Here is a 24,585-nt window from a genome sequence, read left to right on the forward strand (position 1 = left end):
TTATCCAAAGGAAACATTACCAAGTGTCTCAGGGTTTCAATTGTTGTGATGAAACACCATGACCAAAAGCAAGTAGGGAAGAAAAGGATTTGTTTGGCTTACAATTCTACATTGTAGTCCATTGCTGAAAGAAGTCAGAACAGAAACTCAAACAGGACAGGAACCTGGAGACAGGAGCTGATGCAGAGGCCATGGAGGAGTGCTGCTTACTGGCTAGCTTTCTTTATCCTGCTCACTTGCTTTCTTATAGAAACAAGGACCACCTACCCAGGGGTGGTTCCACCCACAATGGGCTGGGCCCTCCCCCATCAATCACTGATTAAGAAAATACCCCACAGGCTTGCCTGTAGCCTGATCTTATTGAGGCATTTTCTCAATTGAGGCTCCCTCCTCTTCAGTGACTTTAGCTTGTTTCAAGTTGACAGAAAAACTAGCTAGCACACCAAGATTATGTAAGTTACTATATGCAAGCACTTAAAATAGTTTGAGGTACTGAATAGATGCTTGCTTAGCCTGACTTTTAAAAAATTGCCTGGATATCACTTCTGGAAATAAAAGAGAGGATCTTATTCTATTCACCTTCCCCCAATTAGTTAATTACATGATATCAGAACAACTCTATGAAACAAGTTCCTAGGGCACTGAGGAACTGAACAAAGCAGGCAGCAAGTGGAAAGGAGAAGATACTTGGAAGGAGGACGTCACAATGGGTACAATTAGATTATTGTCTAGAGTCCTAGTAGGAGTTGGATGTCTCCACTATTTATTTTGATAATTAGGACTCTTTTGAGGGTAGAGATGATACTATTTATACAGGATAACATTATCAGTCTTTATGGCCTTTGTCAGAGGTCATACTCTAAAGGTTCCACACTGGAATGCCCATAACATCGAAATGCTGCTCTGATCACACTGTCTTAAGGAACCAGAGAAGAAACTGGAAGCTATAGCAGCCAAAAAGTAATAGTGAGAATTTTAGATACAAGATAGTAGCAGAATAGGGAGTACATATACAAAAGTTCCTAGCAAGTTAAATTGCTAACAAGTCAAAATAGCGAAAAGTAATAATAATAAGAAGGAGGGGGAGGAGGAGGAAGAGGGGGAGGAGGAGGAGGGGGAAAGAAGAAGAAGAGGAGGAAGAGGAAGAGGAAGAAGAAGAAGACGAAGAAGAAAGAAGAAGAAGAAGAAGAAGAAGAAGAAGAAGAAGAAGAAGAAGAAGAGGAAGAAGAAGAAGAGGAATAAGAATAAGAATAAGAAGAAGAAGAAGAAGAAGAAGAAGAAGAAGAAGAAGAAGAAGAAGAAGACGAAGACGACACTTGGCAGCTGCCACAGGTTCAGAATTTTCAGAGAAGTCATGGGGTAATATCTGTATTATAGGCCACACAGTTGGTATTTGTCAAAATAATAAAACAGACTTTTAAAAAAATATTTGTGCATTTCATTGACAAGGAGTCTTACCTAGTGGAAAGATTACTGAAGTCTAGGTAGATGTCTGCAAGTCACTTTGAAATAGCTTAAAATATTAAAATTCATTGACTAAAGAAGCAAATCAGTAGATAAAGATATGATAGACAGTATTCGAACTGTGGTATCTAGGTTGGAAGTTTATGGATTATCACTGTTCTTTCAGCTTTTCCATATATGTAAAACTTCATATGTCTCTCTCTATAACAACTGTGTAATATATAAAATGACTGGAGAAAATTCTGTGGGTATATCCAGTCCCTTTCTGATCTGGACCATAGTAACATTACTGCCCAGTTTATACCTTCATTTGATCAGTCAATATTTCCTTATTATTTAAAAATACATGTTAGTAAGTTTATATTTTATAACAGCATTTATTTAGATTAGCTGTAAGGAGTCAGTACCAAATTCATTAGTCAATTACTTGTGTGTCAAACACTACCAAGTAAGGCAGCTCTAGAGGTGAAGACAGTCCATGGAAGAAGTCAGTATATACAATGAAAGGAAACTGGCTGTAGTGCTGGCAGATATATGGAAGTTCAGAGGAAACAGATGGGCAAGCAGCTTGGGGGCACAGTGCACAGTTAAAGGCAAGGAAGAAATTGAAGACAGGTACTGCTCTTTTTACTTTGGGGTTGGGGGAACCCTGTATTCCAGGCTGGTCTCTAGTTCAAGATGATCCTCTTGTCTCAGCCTAGGAGTGCTATGATTAGTCATGTGAAGCTGAGGTGAGCACAGATACAAAGTAAGAAGGAAAGGGAAATCAAAAGATGTTTCTTCCATTTCAGGAACCAATACACGAACCATGACCCACAAAGCCTCTTTTTGTACTTCCATTGATTTAGGAATGTAATTTGAACTTTGACAGATACTATGATTATCCCTCAAAATCTCAAATGTTAGCCATCTTGACTTTCACAGAAGTCTTTCTAACTTCTTTCTTATCTTCCCTTTTTAATCAGCACACTCTCTTTGCTGATTCAGCCACCTGAAAATAGGTGCATAGTGTCTTCAAGTTTTTGAACTACTAGTTAGCAAGTATTAAGCAAACAACTATTTTCTTTCCTCTGAATACAAAGAGGCAAGTGTCAAGCTGAAAGGTATATTTGTTACTTTTCAGGAGTATTATATTTTATATCAGTGGGCCTCTTTTGCCATCTTCCAGCTGGCATAGTTAAAATGATGAGAATAATATGCAATAGCCAGAGTACCTACAATAGTGGGTGTATGTTCTTAGCATGTAGCACCTTTGGACACTCTGCAAAACATACAGGGCAATGTTAAGTGTTTCTGCCTTGTTCACCAATATACATAAGAAGAGCCATTTTTACTCTTCAGCATTTAGAAAATGGAGAGCAGTTTGAAGTCATTAAGAGCTTACAGCAGGTATATATAACCTTTTGACTTTGCAATGTTGTTTTTTTTTTAAATCTAAATCTCAATTGTCCAATTTTCTCAATAAAGACTCTAGAACCAGATGCTGGGGTGAAAACCTGCTAGCTCAGAGAGACAGAGAAAGCACCCAGCTGCTTCCTCCTCTGCTGTTGTCCCAGAAAGAGAGTTTTTTCCAATGCCATTTGAAACAAAAACCTCTCCAATGGGATGTCCCTCCCTTCTACTTCCTGTGCATCTCTCTCCATCCTCCTGACTTCTCTATGGCTTTTCCTGTCAACTGGTTGCTTGCTCTGCCTCTCAACCTATGGTTGATTTTATTTAATCCTGTTTCAGGAAGAAAGATCTTGGATTAAAGGTGTACTAGGGCTGAGCCACACCACAGCTAGAAGCAGGTTCTTCCAGTAAAAAAAAACGAAATCTCAGAGTTCACAGTGTGATCAAATATTCCACAACATTGTAAGGCAATGTTATCTGTAAGCTTGCATTCTACAACCTCACACAAAAGAATTATGAATTGTTTACAGTTTTGTGTTGGGTCATATTGATAGTGGTTGTCAGCATCAGCCACAGGTTGAACAACCTGTTTGGAGTTTTAGTGGTTAATAGTTTTTGTTTTCCAGAATGGTGGATCTGTGCTATGGTTTTGGAAAACTTCGAGATGTTTCTGTTGTAGAGCAATAGAACTCTCATATCTTATAGCTTTGTACTCCCCATCATTTGCCCAGGCTTTCCATAAGCTCATGTACCTTTCCTTGACATTAATAATTTAGGTGATCTGAGTATCTGTTTATTTTCATGTCTTGAGGGTGAACCTGTGATAATGGGATGTGTAGGACCACATTAGAAGGGGTATCTTAGAGAAACCCCACTACTTTAGTGGCCTATGGGCTCAAATGGAAAAATCAGTGAAAATGTGACAGAAAGGTCAAGGACAGGCCAAGCAGGCACCTGATGTGAATCAACACTTAAGTTAAAATTGATGAGTCTTCTTACTATAACTTTTTCATTGTCTTTCTCTAGGCCTACTCTGTGCATGATGAAGACATTGGGTACTGTCAAGGACAGTCTTTTCTTGCTGCTGTATTGCTGTTGCATGTAAGTAATTTTCCATGTGCTAAATAGCATATTGTTACTAAGTTCATTTTATACAGAGTTTTGATATTCCTACTGATTTCCTATTTGAGGAAGATTGCACATAGCATGTCTGTTTAAATTGTACCTTTGGTGATAAATTAAAAGATCTAATATCCAAGACAGGACAGTTTTTCAATTAGTTTTGCTGACTAGAAGCAAATAAATTGCTTATTTGGAGTTAATTTTAGCTCACCTATCCTGAATAAAGAAGTCAGCACAAGCACAGATATCATAACTCAGACCACTATGAACTACTACACTATAACGGTGAAATCTGCTAGATTTTCTGCTGTTTATTTTCAATACACTCCTCCTTCCTGCCAGTTACTTTTATTTAGCATCAACTGACAGGTTCTGGGCTTCAAAGTGGGATTAGAGATGAATCATTTGTAATTTTTATTCAGAATGATACATAAATCATGTATATAAAAATTTTATTTTTCTTCTCCTTTCTGTGTCTTCATTGATTGTTCTGATGAGAGAAGCAATACATGCTCACTGAGAAATTAGTGTGCTCATCAAAGTGAAACACTGGGTGAGATGGTAGACAAGAGACTTGCTCAGCTGACTTCTGCCAGAACTGTTAGAAAAACTTTCTGAAGCAGGTGGCTATTTTGGCAAGAAATGATAATTAAAGTTGAAGAATTGTAGACAAAAGAACAAGAGCAAGTGTATGAAATGGGTACTATATTTAGAGAGAAACCACATGAAATCACACTTTATTACATGTAGGGAATAATATGGGATAAAATGTTAAGATAAGAAGCCATGTGATAGTAAGTACTATAGAATCATTTCATTAAAGTGACTTTCTTCTCACACAAATGAGCTGTCACTGAGAAAGGTTAGACATTCATATTCTTGTTGTGGTGTTGTTGTTGTTATTTAGAGGGTGGAGCTGTAGAGAACAAATAGCTATGGAGAGACTAGCTAAAAAACATCAATCTCCACAAAATACGTTGGGACTGTGAAAAAGAAGAAAGTGAGGGAAACATTAGAAGGAAAAATAAGCAGGTTCTGGATTAGCAAAGGAAAAGTCAAAGATGACATGCCCAGTTTTCTTGCTTGGTAGCTGGTGCGTATGATACTTTTAGCTGAAAGAATTATATTAGATTGGATGGAAGAAATTTGGGGTTAATGATTAATTTTGTTTTAAATTCTTTGTCATTTCTGAGACAAGTTTAAAGTAAAGCATTACTTTGAGTGTAGCCCTCTGAAAATGAGCATTTGTAGTAGATTCATTATCTTAATGTCGATTCCCTCGTTCTAGTAAAAGTGATGCTTATGGTTCTGTTGTTCTGATTCTCCATACCTCACTTGAGGTTAATCCTCCTCTTGCTGCATCATCTTATACTTATGATCCTGTTCTTGCTTTCCTACTCTTTTGAATATATTCATATCCTGCCTTCTTGGGATGCCCTGTGATATCAAACACTTTGAAATTACAATTCTTTGGGGCCGTTCTTCCAGCACTGAATGCAAGTAGTGTATAAAATGATTAGGTCCCTCAGAGACAGGACAGTGTGAGCAGTGATACATACTCTTCATGGCTCAGAGCCAACTTTCTTCTAAAGGAACCTTTCACTGAGACAAAAAACTGAGATTCAAGGCAAGAGTGGTGCTGCTTTGTTTTTCCACAAAAGAATCTTTGAATATCCATACAGTAACCATATTTACTTCTGTCCATTGTGTGTCACATTTTGAGGGAAGATGTGAACAAGTACTACTTATCTTAGATAGGCAGCAATGACAGACCAGAGTCTATCTAGGAGAACAGATGAGTTTATTGGGATTGTTGCTGGAATATGAGAGCAGGAAATGTCTCAGAGGCAGCTGCATCACCAAAAAGTCCACTCCCACCTCAGTGACAATTCACAAAAGCTGAATCTATGAAGATCTCAATACAATTTGCAGCTGGTTGGAGAATCTTCTTTTCTAGCAATTGTTATTGTTTAATAATCTGGGGGAAGGGACTTATGACCTTTCTAACATTTAGGAGTTTCTGGAGACCTCTAAATTTATTTCATTCCTGGGCCTTGAACTACTTCTAAGTGTCATTTACTTCCTGGATCTTAAAGAGCCTCCCTCCAAAATGAATTGCTTGAAATTAGAAGAAATCACTACACAAGATAGCCCTTTCTTTAATCATTTAATCACATAATACATTGAGTAAAGTTGAGTGATAACATATTGCTAAGAAATCTGTCATGAGGTTTCTGGGAGGCTTAACTTATTTTCGGATTTGTAGCTATTTAGAAATGTTATTGTTCTTACCTCCTAATGAGAGCAAGTCAAATAACTAGAAAAGTCAAATACTCTGAATTTTTTATGTGCTACCTATTTACAGTAATGAAGGCCATGTAACAAGTCAGCCTTTGTGAACTTGGTCACTAAAGTATCTCCCAAGACAGACATCATTAACGTCTCTCATACTCTAAATTAATTGAATGATGTAGTTGTTGCCATGGATTTTAAAAATAACTTGAAAGAGAGAAATGCCTTCAGGAACCTTAAGAAAAGATTAACTGATATTCAGCATTAAACTAATGAAAATGTATTCTAATTTGTAATTTGTATTATTTTATAAATTAACCAGCATATTTTTTTAACCTGTCAGCCTGTCAGCTAGTTTAACTAACAGGAAGACTTTTTCCTGTGTCATTCTTCCCTGTTGTTTAAGCCAGTAGAAGACCATAGGCTTCCCTAAAGAATTCATCAAACACACTATCTCAGGTCTAGAGAGATATGTTATTAGGGTCTTGCTGACTAATAATTTTATTATTACATCAGCTGCTCCTTATAAGAGAAAATACTCCCATCTCATCTTTGTGAGTCTAAAGTTTTATACCTAATTGACGTTTTATCAGAACTAAGGGAAACTATAAGTTTAATTACTTAGTCTTTAACTCTCTCAAAGACTCCATAAGTGTGTAATGTTACCTGACAACAGGGATATCAGGCTGTGTGTTCTGTGTCTTGCTGTCTTTTTTATCCCTCCTGCTTACCTCCCAGCTAGTCAGCTCTTTTATAAAACCAATCAGAAGTTGCCTTGGCAAAGACACATCTTCACGATATACAAAAAGATTACTCTAAACATTGGAGTAATGTTGGAAGTGTTCTATACCATTAGCTCAATTTACTCTTTTTCCTGGGACATTTTCTCTGGATGATTCATCCTTCTTCTTCTGATGTCTCATTTGTCTAATGGTCTCCAGATTCCTTAGTTGGATGTTTTATTCTCCTGGAATGACAGAAACAAAACCCTGCCCCAACCCTATTTTGGAGAAGTGTCCCTCTCTGGCATGTTACATCTAATCAAATGAAAGGCACCTGTTAGTCTTATAAGTTAGTTTATATTAAATGTCCATGCTGTTTGATGAACTATCACATTGCCTAATCAAGGGGTATCTCATGTTTGAATCTAATCTTTGTCAGTCTTGATAGTATCCATAGCTTTTCTTGTACTATGGAAACAAAAGCAAAACCTCTCCCCCAACATAACACATATCCTGGTTTCCATTCTGTAGTCAACACATCTTTGAAATATACAGGCTGGTTTAATTGAACAGTTTTTTCTACTATCCACTGTCTCTCTGTAGCTGTCATTCCTTTCTCATTAGCATTTTAAAAGTGTAAAGTTAATAAAGCATTGTATAATCTATCTCTGGTGGTCATTGTTACCCCTTTCTGTTTGTTAAGCATATCTTTTAAAGTGCAATTAGATCTTTCTATAGCTGCTTGTCCTGTAGGATTGTATGGTATACCTGTAATATGCTCTATATTGTAATATGCAAAAAAAAAAAAACCTGTTTCATTTTACTAGAGACATTGGATGGAGCATTGTCAATCTTAATTTGTACAGGTATCCCCATGATGGCCATAACTTCTAATAAATGTGTCATTACAGCCTTTTCAGAACTCAAAACATTTGCCCATTGAAATCCTGAATACATATCTATGGTATGGTGCACATACTTTAATTTCCCAAACTCTGTAGAATGAAACATCCATTTGCCACATCATTTCTTTGAGTACCTTTTGGGTTGCTTCCTGCTGGTAATGGAGTTTGGTTATACAAAGAACAAGTAGGACATTTTCTTATAATTTCCTTGGCTTGTTGCCAAGTGATAGAAATAACACTTTCTTCAAACCCTTGCTGTTAACATGGTGTTGTTTTTTTTATGAAATTCTGAGACCAGCACATTTTCTATCAAGAACTAATCAGTTTTCTCATTATCTGTACTAAAGGACCTGGTAGACCCATATGGGGTCTGATATGTGTTATTTACAAGGGATAATTTCTATTTCTGATTACTTGTTGTAGTTGAATAAATAACAAAGTTAATTCTGAATCATCTGGAATAAGTTCAATGATTTCAATATGTAAAACAATTCTTTTTGCATATTGAGAGTCAGTAACTATATTAAGAGGTTCTGGAAAATCTAATAATACTATGAGAATAGCTTATAATTCTGACTTTTAAATGTATTCATAAGGGCTTTGAGCCACTTTACTTATTTTTCCTGACTTATAATGTGCCCCTTTCTAATTTATTTCTATCAGTATACAATGTAGGGGGTCCAGAAATTGGTGTTCCTCATACACTATGAGGAAGTATCCAATTAGTTCTTTTTATAAACACAATCTTCCTTTTAGGATATCTGTTGCTAATTTCTTCAAAAAAATATGGAAAGCTCTTTGTCAATGTTCATTTTCTGCCCATAATGAGGAAATTTAATCATTAATAAAAGATACTACAATTTCTGCTGGGTCTATTTCTGTTAATTGATGGAGTCTCCATTTTCCTTTCAAAATCAATCCAGAAACCTCTTCTACATAGGTCTTTAATTTTTTACTCTATTTGTGTGGCACAAGTATCCATTCTAAAATATTATCTTCTCTCTGCATAAGGATTCCTGTGGGAGAATGCATAGAAGGTAAAATAACCATAATGCAATCAATCTCTGGATCCAAATGTGCATCTGTAATTTCTTTTCTACCAAAGCCAATTATCTTTTAGCCTGAGCTGATCATTTTCTTTGACTATTTAAGTCCTTATCATCTTGTAAATTATTTATTGAAATAAATTACTTAGTTCTTGAGTTGTCAATTTGATTGTGGGCCATACCCAGTTAATATCTCCCAGCAGTTTTTTAAAATCATTAAGAATTTGTAATTGATCTCTTCTCATTTGTACTTTCTGTGGTTGACTCTTCTATAAATATATTTTATGCCCTAGAAAATTAATAGAATCTCTTCTTTGTATTTTTTAGGAGCAATTTGTAATCACCAAACAAGGCAAAATTGTCTTTACTTTATCAAACATTTTTTCCTAAGGTATCTGTGTCAGAATCAGATAGTAAGATATTGTACATACAATGGTAAAGTATAGGTTGAGGGAACTGTTTATGAAATATTTCTAATGGATGTTGTACAAAATATTGACACAAGGTGCTCAACATCCCTTGTAGAAGAACTTTCCAGTGATGATACTTTTTAACAGCCTGGGAAATATTATGGTAGGCACTTTGAAGGCAAATTTTTCTCTATCCTGTTCTTGTAAAGGTATAGTAAAATTTAAAAAAAAAAAAAAAGGCAGTCTTTTAAATCAATCACAATAATACACCATCCTTTAGGTAATAAAGAAGGCAAAGGAATTACAGACTGTAAAGAGTATATTGGTTTGATCACCTTAATTAATAGCTCTCAAATCTGGTACCATTCTCCATTTCCTATATTTCTTTTTAATGTCAAATATAGGAGAATTCCAAGGACTGGTCAATTCTTCAATATGTTGAGCATTTAGCTTCTCTTGTATCAGCTGTTCAAGTGCCTGTAATTTTTCTGATGTCAAAAGTCATTGTTCTACCCAGTAGGCTTATTAGTTATTTTAAAGGTAGGGCTGTTGGTACATTTGAAAGATCAACAGCTTTTGTGCCCTACATATGTACAACCTGAAGGATTGGTAACTGTTCTTGATAATATTTTTAATATTTCTCTCAGAAATATTCTTTATTTTAGGGTTTGTTTCTGAGATTGGAGGAATATTAATCTGTGTTTTCCATTGCTGTAACAAATCATGTCCCCATAAATTCATTGCTGTGTTAGCCACATATGGCTTTAACTTACCCAGCTGTCTTCTGGCTCTATACATTCAACCCACCTTGTACTTTGTTTTACCTGAGATAAAGTTCCAATCCCCAGAAGCTGAATATTTACTTCCTGAAGAGGCCAAGCTGGATGCCAAGATTTAGGTGAAATTATTGTTACATCCATTCTTGTGTCAACCAAACCTTCAGTTACAATGCCACTTATTCATACTTTCAGCTTTGTTCTTTGATTGTTTATAGAGATTTGCCAAAATACTTGTTTTATGGTCTCTCCTGAATTTTCTAAAGAAAATTTTTTTCTAGGGAAAAATTTTTTTTTCTCCTGAAAATTTTCAGAAGCTGTTCTGTTATCCAGAGCAGTATGGTTTTTCACAACAGGTAGTCTTTTAATTGCTATGTGGATGAGTTTCTCCAGTGTTGACAGGGAATGATTGAACTAAATTTGATTTCAGTGCCTGGGAGAGGCCCCCAAAAGGCATTTGCGGATGGCAAAGAGTTCCCTTGCCTGTCCCTTGTTGATCTGTACTCATTAGTCCAATGCTAGCCTTAGCCACAGCTTCTACATACTCCAGAAGGCTTGGGCCTTCTGTTTGGATTATCTCTTGAAAAACAATGTTTTTAGGAAAGCCTTGCCTATAGTCCCTTTTCAGATTACCTTGTTTACCACAATTAAAGCATATAACATTTTATTTTTTTTTAATTTTTAGAAATCTCTTCTCCTGTGACAGTGTCATCATAAATATGAGATTCAGTATCAGCTGTATTTCAGATCCATTCTTCTGTGGATGCTGATCTTGCCTTTAAAGGCCTAATTACTCTTTTGCATTCTGAATTCACATTTTCAAAAGCAAAGGTTCAATTAATATTTGTCTGACTTCTAGATCTGGTATCACTCTATTTACAGCTAAAGTTAATCTTTGCAAAAAAAAAAAATCAGTAAAGGCTTAACACCTATAACCCTAGAATTTGGGAGGGTTAGGCAGTATATAACAAGCCCTTGTTTAAAAAAACCTAGCAGCAAATAAACAAAAATCCATTTTTTTAAGCTGAGGCTCGAACCCAGGCTTTGCACTTGCTATGCAAGTGCTCTACCACTGAGCTAAATACCCAACCCAAAAATCCATTTATTATTTGTCAGTCTAAATCCTTCTTTTGTGACTATACCTTACCATAGCCCATTCCTCTGTCAAAGGTGATGTGTAGACGAAGTTGCTTCTTGAAGCTATTGGTGATACAAACTTAATAGTAACTCAGTTATCCATTCACAGGAAGCTGATTAGATTAATTCTGGAATATTCACACAGTGGAATACTCTGCAGCTATTATAAAAAAAAATAAAGTTGTTTATATAACAAGAGGGAAATAATTTCAATATGTTAATAGGAGAAAAGCAATGTATGTTATACATGTATGTGATATATATATATATATCGTATAGGAAAGGGGAAAGTAAAATAGAATGTAATTATTTATAGAGAAAAATTATATGTAGTCTTTTTTTAAATGCAGAAACACTGGCAGGAATCATTGATTAGTTAGTAGATTTTGCTCCAAAGACCAGTGGGCAGGTGGTAAGACTAATGTCACAACAGGCCTTCAGCCATTTCTGTGGAGGACTTGAAAGACCTTTTAATGTATTCTGAACAAATGGAATTCATTCATATTTCATATGTGTGTTTCCTGTAGATGCCAGAGGAGCAAGCATTCTGTGTTTTGGTGAAAATCATGTATGACTATAAATTACGAGACTTGTACAAAAACAATTTTGAAGACCTTCATTGCAAATTCTATCAACTTGAGAAACTAATGCAGGTAAGGAAAAGTGGGATAATTTTAAATTATCACATAGATACATTTGGGTCCTTTTCAAAGTGGTCATTTTGTACAATAAATGGTTTAGTGTGTGTCTGTGTGTGTGAGAGAGACAGAGACAGACAGACAGAGACAGAGAGAGATCTGCTTATAGAGGAAAATGAACATGAGCTTTTCTGGGTCTTTGCTTCTGTCCTTCAGTTATGGGAAGGCTTGTGCTTGGCCTCTCGCCCTTGGAAAAGCGTTTGCGTGTTTAACTAGTTAAAGAGTAAAGGTAACATGAAGGCATTATTAAGAGCTAGTTATCTTTATGACACTTTTGTGCAATTTTACTTTGTCATTTTTCATATGATCAAGATTGGGTTTTTAAATATATATATATATTTTTTTATTTTTGTGTATGTGTATGTTTACTTGCCTATGCATTTGTGTTTGGGTGCCCATGATTGCCAGAAGAGGGCAGCAAGATCTCCTGGGGCTAGAGCTGCAGTTAGATGGGACCTACCTTACTTGAGTGCAGGGAACCAAACTCAGGCCCTCTGGAAGATCAGCAAGAGCTCTGAACTGCTGAATCATCTTTCCAGCCTCTAGATAGGTTTTAATATCTGGTCATGCTTTGGAGTTCTCCAAGTGCTCAGGAATATTTTAAAATCATACTATATACCTCAGAGAATGTTGTTTGATGATTTACAAGGTGAAGATACATTTTGTTTCTAGGTAGGTAGGAGGTGAATCCTGTGTCTTCCCTTGGAGTGAGGATTTTCATTAGAATGAAGGTATACTGAGAGAACAAGATTTTCCCAGGAAGCAAGAACACTTGTGTTAGGATAATCTTTGATGTAACAAGTCTTTGCTGTCTACACTTACCTGTCATCTGTTCAGTGTTCATCTTCTGTCATAACGTCTGTACCCTGACATAAAAGACAACCAGTGCTGGAATACAACTCTAGTACAACAGAGAACTTGATAGAAATTGTATTTTTTTTTGCAAGAAATAAAGCTTCTTTGGCAATCATTCTCCTAAATCTTTCATTTTGACTTTTAGGAACAGCTGCCGGACCTGTACAGCCATTTTTGTGATCTGAACCTAGAAGCTCATATGTACGCATCCCAGTGGTTCCTCACTCTCTTTACTGCCAAGTTTCCTCTCTGCATGGTGTTCCACATCATTGACCTACTGCTGTGTGAGGTACAGTGGCCAGCTTTCATACCTGTAGCAAACTAGAAAAGTCCACTTAGAACCAGTTCTTTTCTTTTTTCCCATACTTCTCTTTTTATCCCATACTTGCAAACCAAAATTTCATTTGAATTTTTAATAGAGATTATGCAATATTATTATTTGTCAGTAATAAAAATATTAAGGCTTATGTAATTCCCACAAAATAAAATTAGATGGCTAAATTTGTATAATTATATTCCTATTAAGCCTGTATCTGTGAATAATATATCACCAATGTAACTTTTAAAAAGATTAAATAAATGCATTTAGAGTCAGGGGTTTTTACTATTGATGTACTTATATTACATTAGGGAATATGATTAAGCCTCCCTACCCCTCACCCCTGTACACACACACACACACAGTAATTAATTCCTCCATTTGTTAGCACCCTTTGTGTATGTGGTACTTTTGGTTCCTCCAAGAGAGAAAAATGATAAAAAAAAAAAATTTAGATCATGTAATCTTCCTTTGTTTTCCTTTCCTCCTTCACTGCCTCTTTCCTTTTTGCAGTAGTAGGGTTCAAACCTTTGGCTTTATGCATTCCAGACAAGTGTTCTGCCCCTGAATCACAGCCTCATCCCATTTCTATTTTTAGGCAGTGGAATGTGTCAGGAATTAATTTTCAAAAATTCATTTGATATTTGTCTTTGTTTACTTTATTCTTTTTAGTTCCCTTAGTTGACTGTAGTCATTTTCTCTGCTCTCTTTTGGGGTGGTGGTGTAAGGGTTGAACCCTGCCTTATCCTTGCATATATTCTACCACTGATATATAAACCATTACCTACTATTTCCTGTTAAATAATTTATTATAATTCACATCTCTTATATTGTATTGGCTATCAAATTCCTGACAATTATCTTGAAAGGAAAGTTTGATGAGCCAGGCATGGTGGTGCACACCTTTAATCCCAGAACTCAGGAGGCAGAGGCAAGTAGAATCCCCATGAGTTCCAGGCCAGCTAGAGCTACATAGTGAGACGCTGTCTTAAAAAGGGGGAGGTGGGGGCTGGAGAGATGGCTCAGAGGTTAAGAGCACTGGCTGCTCTTCCAGAGGTCCTGAGTTCAATTCCCAGCAACCACATGGTGGCTCACAACCATCTATAATGAGATCTGGTGCCCTCTTCTGGCCTGCAGGGATGCATGCAGGCAGAATACTGTATACATAATAAATAAATAAATCTTAAAAAAAAATTAAAAGGGGGAGGGGGTAGCTTGCTTGATGAAAAGCATATATTTAAATGAAAGTATAAATGTGCACAAATGTAAGACTATCCATTTTAATCATCCTATACATTAGTAATTTGACTTTAAAAATAACATTTGAAGGTGTATAAAGCTGTATAAACCTAAGTGTTATTTCTCTGCCTAACGAGAAACATCATTTTATAAGGAAATATTGCTGGCCTTTTGTTCTCAAAGGCTCTTGTTATTAGTTGCATAGCATCTGAAATTGGAAAGCATTGTGAAGGCAAAGAAGGTTTTGAATCATTTGTGAAATACCTTGGTAAGGAAGATCTGAGTGCTTTGCTAGATTAACAAAAAAAGATCTTGACTCTTGATTATATAACAGCTGTTGATGCTGATTGATAATATATTCATTGTCCTATTCATTTTACTTATAAATTTGTCTATAAAATGCCATTTTAAATGTAACAAGTGGGAGAACACAAAGAAACTAAAACCTTCTTCAATATGTATGATCTATCACAGTATACACAAAGAAAACGGGCATTTATACAAAAATCCTACTTTGCCTGATTATCCTGAATGGTTCTGATTTCCTTTTAGTATAGTACTCTTTAAAAATGTTTTAGTTCTATAATCCTAAAACCAGCCAATATTTAAAATTAAGTTTGATAAATAAATGTTCATAGGCTATCCCAAGTTATATACTGAGTTAAGGATAGTGTTTCATGAAATGTGGAAAGTGACTTATGATATGTTAATGGTTTTTGCATTACATACAGTATGAGCTCGGAATTACTTACCATCACTTCATATTGTTTTCTTAAAGAGGTTATCTATGTTCATACTAGATTGATTTGTGATTTTCATTACAGAGTTTAGTGTGCTTAATTGTTCTGCTAAATGGATTTCTCTACTGCTTGTGATAGAATAGCAGTGCTGTAGTGTAGTTTACTGGATGGCTGACTTGCTGAAATTGTCTCCCGAGCCATGATACCTGGCACTGTTGTGGGTCTTCTGGAACCTGGATTCATGATTTCTTGGGAAATTTAATCATGAAGATACTTTGTAATGTACTAAGTACTAAGAAAATCAGTCAAATATATAGTAAAGAAATGCAAACAAAAATCCTTCCTGTCTTTTGTCATCTGTGATTACAGTGGGTGAAAGATCACCGTGTTCATCACAATTAATAAAACCACCAGATGTTTTATTCTTTCACCTTCAGCCTAATACTCTGCAGTTTCTTTTTGTTTTTAATTATCATATGAATTAACTTTTTCAATATTGCATTTTAATACTTTTTTTTATTTTCACTTTTCTTTAAAAATTTTTTTTCTCCCTTCTTAAGGACCCCTTTCTTTCTGGGACTGGGTTAACTCACATTAATTTCCAAATTCATTAATATTACCAAAAGTTTCATTTTCCTTATGGTTGAATAAAAGTTCATTGTGTGTATGTACAGATGAGATTTGCAGTTAGAGTTTTCCTGTCTGGCCCAGTCAGGACAAATCTCTCTTACCCGCCAGTCCCACAGTCGCTCAGACCCAACCAAGAAAGCACACAAAGACTTACATTGTTTAGAAACTGTATGGCCGTGGCAGGCTGCTTGTTATGTACTTCTTCTCTCTTAAATTAACCCATTTCTGCTTATCTATACTTTGCCACATGGCTTGTGGCTTACCAGTGTCTTTACATGTTGCTTCTCATGGCGGCGGCTGGCGGTGTCTCTCCAGCCTTCTACTTCCCAGAATTCTCTTCTCTCTTGTCCTGCCTATACTTCCTGCCTGGCCACTGGCCAATCAGAACTTTATTTACACAGAGCGATATCCACAGAAGAGATTTTCATTATTCATTCTTCTGTTGGTGGGCATCTAGGTGGGATACATTTCCTGGCTATTGTGAACAGTGCATCAGTGAACATGGATTTGCAAGTATCCATGGTACTATTTAGAGTTTTTAGGATGTACCCAATAGCAGTAGAGCTGGATCAGATAAAAGTTTAGTTTAGATTATTAGGAAGCCTCCTCTCCATATTTGCTTCTCTGTTGCTGTGATAAACACCTTGACCAACAGCAACTTGTTACGTGGCTTATTTCCTAATCACAGTCCATCACTGAAGAGAGTCAAGTCAGGAACTCAAGCAGGAGCAGAGGCAGGAACAGAAGAATACTGACTTGCTCCCTTGGTTTTGCTCAGGGGTGGCACTACCCACATGAAAATGCCCAACTGATAACATTCCCAAAGACCGATCATGGAGGCACTTCCTCAATTGAGGTTCCCTCTTGCCAGGTGACTCTAATTGGTGTCAGTCTGACCAAAAACCCCACCCGCACATCTCCACTGATTGCCATAGTGGCAGCACTAGTTACATTCCCAGCAGCTGTGAATAAGGGTTTTGTTTTGTCTCCAGATCCTTGCCAGCATTTGTTTGGTTAATGATGGCCATTCTGACTGTAGTAAGGTGGAATCTTAAAGGAGTTTAAATTTACATTTCTCTGATAGATAAGAATATTGAGTATGCTTTATAACTTTATTGACCATTTGTGTATCCTCTTTTAAGAAGGGTCTTTTTTGCCCATTTATTGATTATTTATTGACCAGCATTTTAAAGTTTTGCATGTTTAATTTTTGCAGTTCTTTATATATTCTAGATACCATTACCATATCCAAATTTGCCAAAATTTTTTCTCCCATTCTGTGGGCTATGTTTTCACTGTGTTGATATTCCCTTTCCTATGCAGAAACTTTTTGATTTCATGTAATCTCATATGTCAGTATTTCTTTGGAATCCTCTTTAGAATGTTCTTGCCTTACCTTTGTTCTAAATTGTTTTCCTGTAGTAGGGTTTAAATTAAGGCCTTTAATCTATCTTTGTCTTTGTGTGTGATGGGTAGGAGATATGGATCTAATTTCATTCTTTTTTGTGTGTGTGATTACCCAGATTACTAACACTATTTGTTGAATGGGTACGTTTTATCTAATGTGTTTTTAACACCTCTGTAGAGTACTTTAGGTGGTACATTGATTTCTGGATCTTCTGTTCTTTCCCACTGGCCTACACACGTTTTTATGACAGCACTGTGCTTTTTTTTTTTTAGTGTTCTTTTTGCTTAGGATTGCATTCAATATCTGTGTCTTGTGTTTATCTGTGAATTTTAGAATTATCTTCTCTAGGTCTATGAAGAATGTCTTTGTGGGATTGCATTTGAATCTGTAGATTAATTACTTTTGATAACACAACCATTCTTATCCAGTTGATTCTGGGAGCATGGAAGGTCTCTCTGCTATGCAGTGTCTTCTTCAATTTCTTTTTTCAGAGTTTTAAAGTTTTTACTTTCACCTCGTTGGTTAGGCTTATTTCTGTACCTGTGTAGCTTTCCAAAATGTGGGGTAGGCTACAGTCATAGCATCATGATTTCTAAGGAAGTAATGGAGTAAAGTAGCTCTTCAAATCAAACTCTGTGAGGAACAGTATTATAGTGTGCCTCAGGATGTTCATTCTTTCCACTAACTCATCTTTGTCATCTTTGTCAAGGATTATTTTGCAAAGGAGCTTTTGAATAAACCTTGACTTCCTGCCTGTCTGCTTTTTCTCTTTGCTATTTTCCTTCTTCTATTTAATAAAATATTTATATCAAATGCTATTCTTTTCTGTGTACTAAATATTCTAGTGGAAGAAATGATCTTAAATAAACAGTACACTGCATCTTTTTCCATGTCTCTTTCTAAGAATACAGTACAGATCTTGATATTTGTCAATTAATATTTGGTTGCAAATGAAAGGCTAGGAAATACTTTGAAAAATTTTGGTTTTTCAAAGTCATTCTAACTAAATATTTGTCAGTAAAGTATTTTACTCAAAAATCTATTATAAAATAAAAAAGACACTGAGTTTGTCTTTACTCTTAAGTGGCAGATCATTATGTCAACATGTCTCTTCATTCTGAAGTTAGGACTACAAAGTTAATTTAGCACAAAGGGAATAATTCTGTCATTTTGGCAGTACAACTTGAGTTTTAAAAAACTCCTAATTATTAATAATTGTTATTTAAAATGCTTAAACTTGACTGGATGGTGGCCTGTGCAGGTTCCTTAATTTGGTCAAAGATTTGTGGCAACAGGGTATAAATAAATTAAGAGTTCTGAAACATACTTCCTATGCTAAAATGAATGCACATCTCTAAACTTTTAGCCAGCAATTGAAATGAAAATCATTTTGCACCCTGTATGATGTCTGTTTTTGAGATAGGAAGCCTACACGTATTAATATAATAGTGCATATATTATGCTGTTAACCCATCAAGAATAAAATGCTGCACTTTTTGAAATAACTTTTTGTTAGTATAACAAAAATTAACATTAATTAAGAATAATTGATGTTTTTTCACAGAAGAAACATGCCTAAGGTAGTCAGCACCAAGATCACAAAAACTAGCATCTCATCTGCATTTCAGACTTGCTTTAGGATCTCCAGTGTGTCCTGATATTCAGCACCATACCTTTGTCTTGTGTGTTTCTGTGCTTCATGTAATCATACACAACAAAATTCCTGTATAATTTATTTTATCCTCATCTTGTTTATAAGATTCATCCATGTTTTTCCATCTAAACATAGTTTGTCTTCTTCATTGTAGCTATACTAACAGCTTATCTATTCTTCTGTTTCATTGTTGATAGCCTTAGAATTGTTTCCACATTAAGGCTGTTAAGTGTGACTGTGAGTGATCCTGTATTTGTTTTCTGGTGAATAGGCACACATTTCTGTGGATATACTCCTAGAAATGAAATTTCGTGGTTTGAGTGTATGTACCCTCAATATGAATAGATACTGCCAAATGCATTCTAGACCACTATAGCCATTGCCTTTTGAGTTGTTTTATTCAGTATAAGTATTCCTTGTAACCTAGGGAAAGAGATTTGTTGTGCTTTTAGATAGCTAATCCTAGGTCAGATTATAATTCACAAAAATGCAGCAAAATGAAACTCATTTGGAGATTGAAGAGATTGATGGGACTTCTGAAATTCCATAGAGATAGGGACCAAGGGTTAGAACTAAAACTGAAGCACCTTTTCCCATTTTCTTGAAAACAGATTTTTTTTTTCACATAATATATCCTGATTACAGTTTACCCCAACTCCTTCCAGTTCCTCCCCATTCCCCCACCATCCTGATTGACTCCTTTTCTGCTTCTCATTAGAAAATAAATGGATTTCTAAGGGGTAATAATCAAAATAAGGTAAGATAAAACAAAAACTAATACATCAGAATTTGATAAAACAAGCAGAAGGAATATAGCCCAAGAGAGGGCACAAGAAACAAAGATCCACTCATTCCCACACTCAGAAATAACATGAAAACACTAAATTGGAAGCCATAATATGTACACAGAGGACCTGGTGCTGACCTGTGCAAGCCATGTTCATGCTCCTTCAACCTCTGTGAGTTCATATATGCTTTGATCATATTGATTTAGAAAGCTTTGTTTCTTGGTGTCATCCATCCTCTGTGGCTCTTGCATTCTTTCTACCTCCTCTTCCTTAGGATTCCCTGATAGACTTACCATTTAGGGCTGAGTGTTCCAAGGTCTCTCACTTTCTGCATAATATCTGGCTGTGGGTCTCTGTGTTTGTTCCCATCTGCTGCAGGAGGAAGCTTCTCTGATGATGGCTGAATAAGGCACTGATCTGTGAGTATAGCAGGATGTCCTTAGGAGTCATTTTATTGCTTTTTTTTTTTTTTTTTTTAGAATAATAGTATTTGGTTTTACCCTAAGTCCCTGGGTTATCTAGTCTCAGATTACTGGTCACTTAAGCTGTGCTGGGTATGGGTTACATCTCGTGGAGTGTTGGGCCTTAAGTCAAATCAGATATTCGTTGGTTACTCCTACAAGCATAGTGTCACCATCACCCTATCATATCTTGCATGCAGGACAGTATTGTAGATCAAAGGTTTGTGGCTGGGTTGGTGTTTACATTTCTTTTTTTGGTATCAAGCAGCACACCTTTCTATACCAATGTCACTAGAACATAGGGGTGAAGTCTCTATGTAGGCACCAGCTCAGCTTCTCCATGTTCAGTGGGTTATATTGGTGTTGTCTTCAGGCATGGGGCCTTGCTGTTAGTTTGTGGAGAGCAATCTGTAGTCTTGGTAACAGCCTGGGTTGTTTGGGGATTCCCATAGGACCTCTTTGGCCAACATCTCAATTAAATGTAACCCAATCCTGGGACTAGAATCACTTTTGTGCCTGTATGACAGAAGTTACCCTGATGGGGAAAGTTCTGAAAGGATTCACTTCTTTTTTTTTTTTTTTTTGCTTGTTGTGCAAGTTTTTTTAAATTTTATTTTATAATTTAATTTAATTTTACTTATCAGCCATGGCTTACCCTTTCCTCCGCCCTCCCCCTGCTCCCCCCCTGCCTTCCCTCCCAGCTCACCCCCCCATTCCCATCTCCTCCAGGGCAGACTCCCCTGGGGATTCAGCTCAACCTGGTGGATTCAGTCCAGGCAAGTCCAGTCCCCTCCTCCCAGGCTGAGCAAAGTGTCCCTGCATAAGTCTCAGGTTCCAAACAGCCAGCTCATGCACTAAGGACAGGTCTGGGTCCCACTGTCTGGGTGCCTCCCAAACAGTGCAAGCTATTCAATTGTCTCACTTATCCAGAGGGCCTGATCCAGCTGGGGGCTCCACAGCTATTGGTTCATAGTTCATGTGTTTCCATTAGTTTGGCTATTTGTCCCTGTACTTTTTCCAGTCTTGGTCTCAACAATTCTCGCTCATACAATCCCTCCACTTTCTCGCCAGTTGGACTCCTGGAGCTCTACCTGGGGCCTGGCCATGGGTCTCTGCATCTGCTTCCCTCAGTCATTGAACGAGAGTTCTAGCACACCAGTTAGGGTGTTTGTACTGGAGAGATGGCTCAGCCTTTAAAGGCTAGGCTCACAACCAAAAATATAGGATTCACTATTACAAGAAGGAACAAAGAGACAGTACAAGATTAGTTAACAGTTAAGATATTAGACTTAAGATCTTGATCCTTTCTGGATACCTTGCTCATGTTAGTTAACTTTTATAAAGCTCTTTAGCTTCAGTTGTAAAATAAGACTGTCAGGTCAAATAAGATTGTGACAAAGTATTTAGCACTAAATATCCCATCAAGTATAAAATTCCCTTATACTGTGCTCTACTGATCGATATAGCCCTTTTAGTTACTTCTCAGTTTTTAAGTGAACCTGGTTTCTTAATCTCACCCCCCAGGCACACATACTTGAGATATTTTTTGGTAAAAGCAAAATTTTAGCCAATGTCCTTAATAGAAGTTTCTTTTTATTTCTTTTCCTGTTAATGATTCAAGTAGTTCTCCCAAGTTTTCTATCCCTTTCTTTCTTGTCACCTTTTTCCAAAAGAAGTAAGGAAAACTGCAACATTTCTCTTAGTCTTGACAAGGTAACTGACAGCGTGTGTTTAAGTTGACTCTTCCTAGATAGTTCAATTTTAAAATACAAAATATATTCAGCTTTATATAGTAACTTGATATTTCATGAAATTTAAGGAAATCATTGACCCTTAGAATTAGAGTATGTCTCTAAGTGCCTCCTTTCTTATAAGAATGATGAGAAAATGACAGTTCTATATTATCTGATGAAGTACCACCAAGGGTAATTCCCCTTTCAAGGAAGTCTTCTGACAAGATTTGAATGGGCTCGTTATATAACATTGTCCCCTTTTAGCCCGAACACCTCCCACCCAAGAAAAAACCTCTTCAGAATAAGATGATCTAAGGATAGTTAAGAGCACTGGAAAGCTGTTTCTGAAAATCCTCAAGAGTTGTTGGTGTATATACATAAGAATACAGAAAACAAGTGCTTTGTGTAAATCAACAACAACAAAAAACCTGTATGGGCTACTTAAAGTTTTATTTACCAATGAAAGTTTTGAGACCAAAAAACCATTCTCTCTAAAATCTCATTCCTGAATCATGGCAGCATCCTCTTTCACAGTTAGCACCCCATACATGCATACATGCACACAACACCTTAGGAATAAATTTAAATACAGAATTAAAATAACTTTACAATGAAAATTATAAAACAAACCTGCAAAGACATCTCATATTCATGCATTAGACAATTTAGTATTATTAAACTCACAGATTCAATCAAAGTATCAAGCTGTTCTTACCCAAACTAGAAAAGTAATCTCAAAAAGGAAAAACAAAACAAAACAAAAATCAAAGCCATAATACCAAAATACCTAATTTCAAGCTACTGCAGGAACCATAATAACAAAATGTAAAACCAGATACATAGGCCAATAGAACACAGTATGAAACCCAGAATCCAATAAAACCTTGTAACTGCAGCCCCTTAACAAAGGTGCCAAAACACATTTGAAAAAGACAATCTCTTCAATAAATTGTTCTGAAACCATTGTGTCTTTCCCTGTACAAAACTCAATTCAAAATAGATCAAAGGCCATAATATAAAACCTTAAATTATAAGAAGAAAACATAGATAAAGCATTGAAGATATTGGTATAGTCAGCAATCTTTTGGATAAGTTCAAGAAACAAAAACAAAAATTGACATATATTAATCTAATAAACTTTTGTACAGAAAACAGAGAGATAGCCTACAGAAGAGAACAGGATATAGGATAGGAGGAATGCTAAATATCTGTTTATCTAAGGGTAGACTGTAAAGAACCCCAAATCCCAGAGCTATAAAGAACTCCAAAACTGTATTTATGTGGCAGGAGTTACCATGAGGACCAAAGTGGTTTTCCCAGGTGAGGTTTAACTACTGCACTCTGGGTGTGCTGACTTCTGTGATTTCCCTAAATGTGGGAGATGCTCACTGTAGTTTACAGTAGTGGGAGACAGTGTTTGCATTCTACCCTGAAGTATATAAACTAAAAATCTTAACAGTTACCAAAAAGCAAGTTATTTAATTAAAAGGGACACATAAATTAATAGGTCATAAAGGAAGAAATATTGTGGCAAATGAGTATATGGGAAAATACTCTGTGTCTTTAGCCCTTAGAGTAATGCCAAAAATAATACTATCTCACTTTATTTAGAAGGAATGTTATAAGAAACAATGTAGAATATAGAGGAAAAATAACTTGTGTACATCATTGGTCCGGATGTAATTATGGTGGTTTGAACAAGAATGCCCAAAATAAGCTTACATATTTGCATGCTTAGTCCCCAGTTGATGAATTATTTGGAATGATTAGGAGGTGTGGCCTTGTTGGAGGAGGTATGTTGCCGGGGGTGGGCTTTGTGGTTCAAATGCCCATTCTAGGCCCAGTTTATATCTCTGTCTCTGCCTGCTGCCTGAGAATCAGGATGTAAAGCTCTCAGCTACGTGCCCAGTGCCATGCCTGTATGTTTCCCACCATGATGAGAGTGGACTAGCCCTTTAAAAACCTGTAAGCAAGGGCAGGAGAGATGGCTCAGTGGTTAAGAGCACTGACTATTCTTCCAGAGGACCCAGGGTCAATTTCTAGCACCCACATGGTAGTTCACAACTGTCTGTAACTCTGGTTCCAGGGAACCCATTACCCATGGCAAAATACCAATGCACATAAAATAAAAATAAATGCATTTTTAAAAACCAAAAAAAACTGTAAGCAAGTTCCCCTAAATGCTTTCTTTTATGAGTTGGTCAGCAACAGAACAGTAATTAAGACAATATGAAGAAGAATATGGCCGGGCGGTGATAGCGCACGCCTTTAATCCCAGCACTCGGGAGGCAGAGCCAGGAGGATCTCTGTGAGTTCGAGGCCAACCTGGTCTACAGAGCGAGATCCAGGAAAGGCCCAAAGCTACACAGAGAAACCCTGTCTCGAAAAACAAAAAAAAAAAACAAAACAAAAAACAAACAAAAAACAAACAAACAAACAAAAAAAGAATATGAAGCTTTTCTAAGAATCTAAAAGTAGAACTTCCACATGGCTCAGCTATTCTCCTTGACATATATTCAGTGGAATGAAATAAGCACACTAAAGAGATACCTGTTTGCACATTGTTATTGCAGACATATTTACAGTAGCTAAGATACAGGATCACCAACATGTCCGTCAAATAAATTGGTAAGTGAAATAGAGTGTACACATAACAATGCATTATTCAACCTTAAAAAAATAAAGAAATCCTACCATTTGCAGCAGAATGGATGGAAGTAGAAGTCATCATGTTAACCAAATAGGCCAGACATAGACAAATACTGTGTGCTCTTTCACATGTGGAAACTTTAAA

At 36.3% G+C, this 24,585-nt stretch overlaps 1 protein-coding gene and 1 non-coding gene across 2 annotated transcripts in view; both read left to right on the forward strand.

Annotated features, from left to right (window-relative positions):
• Rabgap1l (RAB GTPase activating protein 1 like) overlaps positions 1–24,585 on the forward strand; it is a 560,245-nt gene that overhangs the window by 329,637 nt on the left and 206,023 nt on the right. The window contains exons 15-17 of the mRNA XM_036203001.1: positions 3,883–3,957; positions 11,794–11,919; positions 12,965–13,108. Coding sequence (XP_036058894.1) covers positions 3,883–3,957; positions 11,794–11,919; positions 12,965–13,108 — 345 coding nt within the window. The remainder of the gene's footprint in view (positions 1–3,882; positions 3,958–11,793; positions 11,920–12,964; positions 13,109–24,585) is intronic.
• On the forward strand, positions 23,064–23,223 carry LOC118593594. The gene has a single exon (XR_004946264.1). It is a non-coding gene; the product is annotated as a U1 spliceosomal RNA (small nuclear RNA).

Source organism: Onychomys torridus, chromosome 11 (genome assembly GCF_903995425.1).
Source record: "Onychomys torridus chromosome 11, mOncTor1.1, whole genome shotgun sequence".
Classification (NCBI taxonomy): domain Eukaryota; kingdom Metazoa; phylum Chordata; class Mammalia; order Rodentia; family Cricetidae; genus Onychomys; species Onychomys torridus.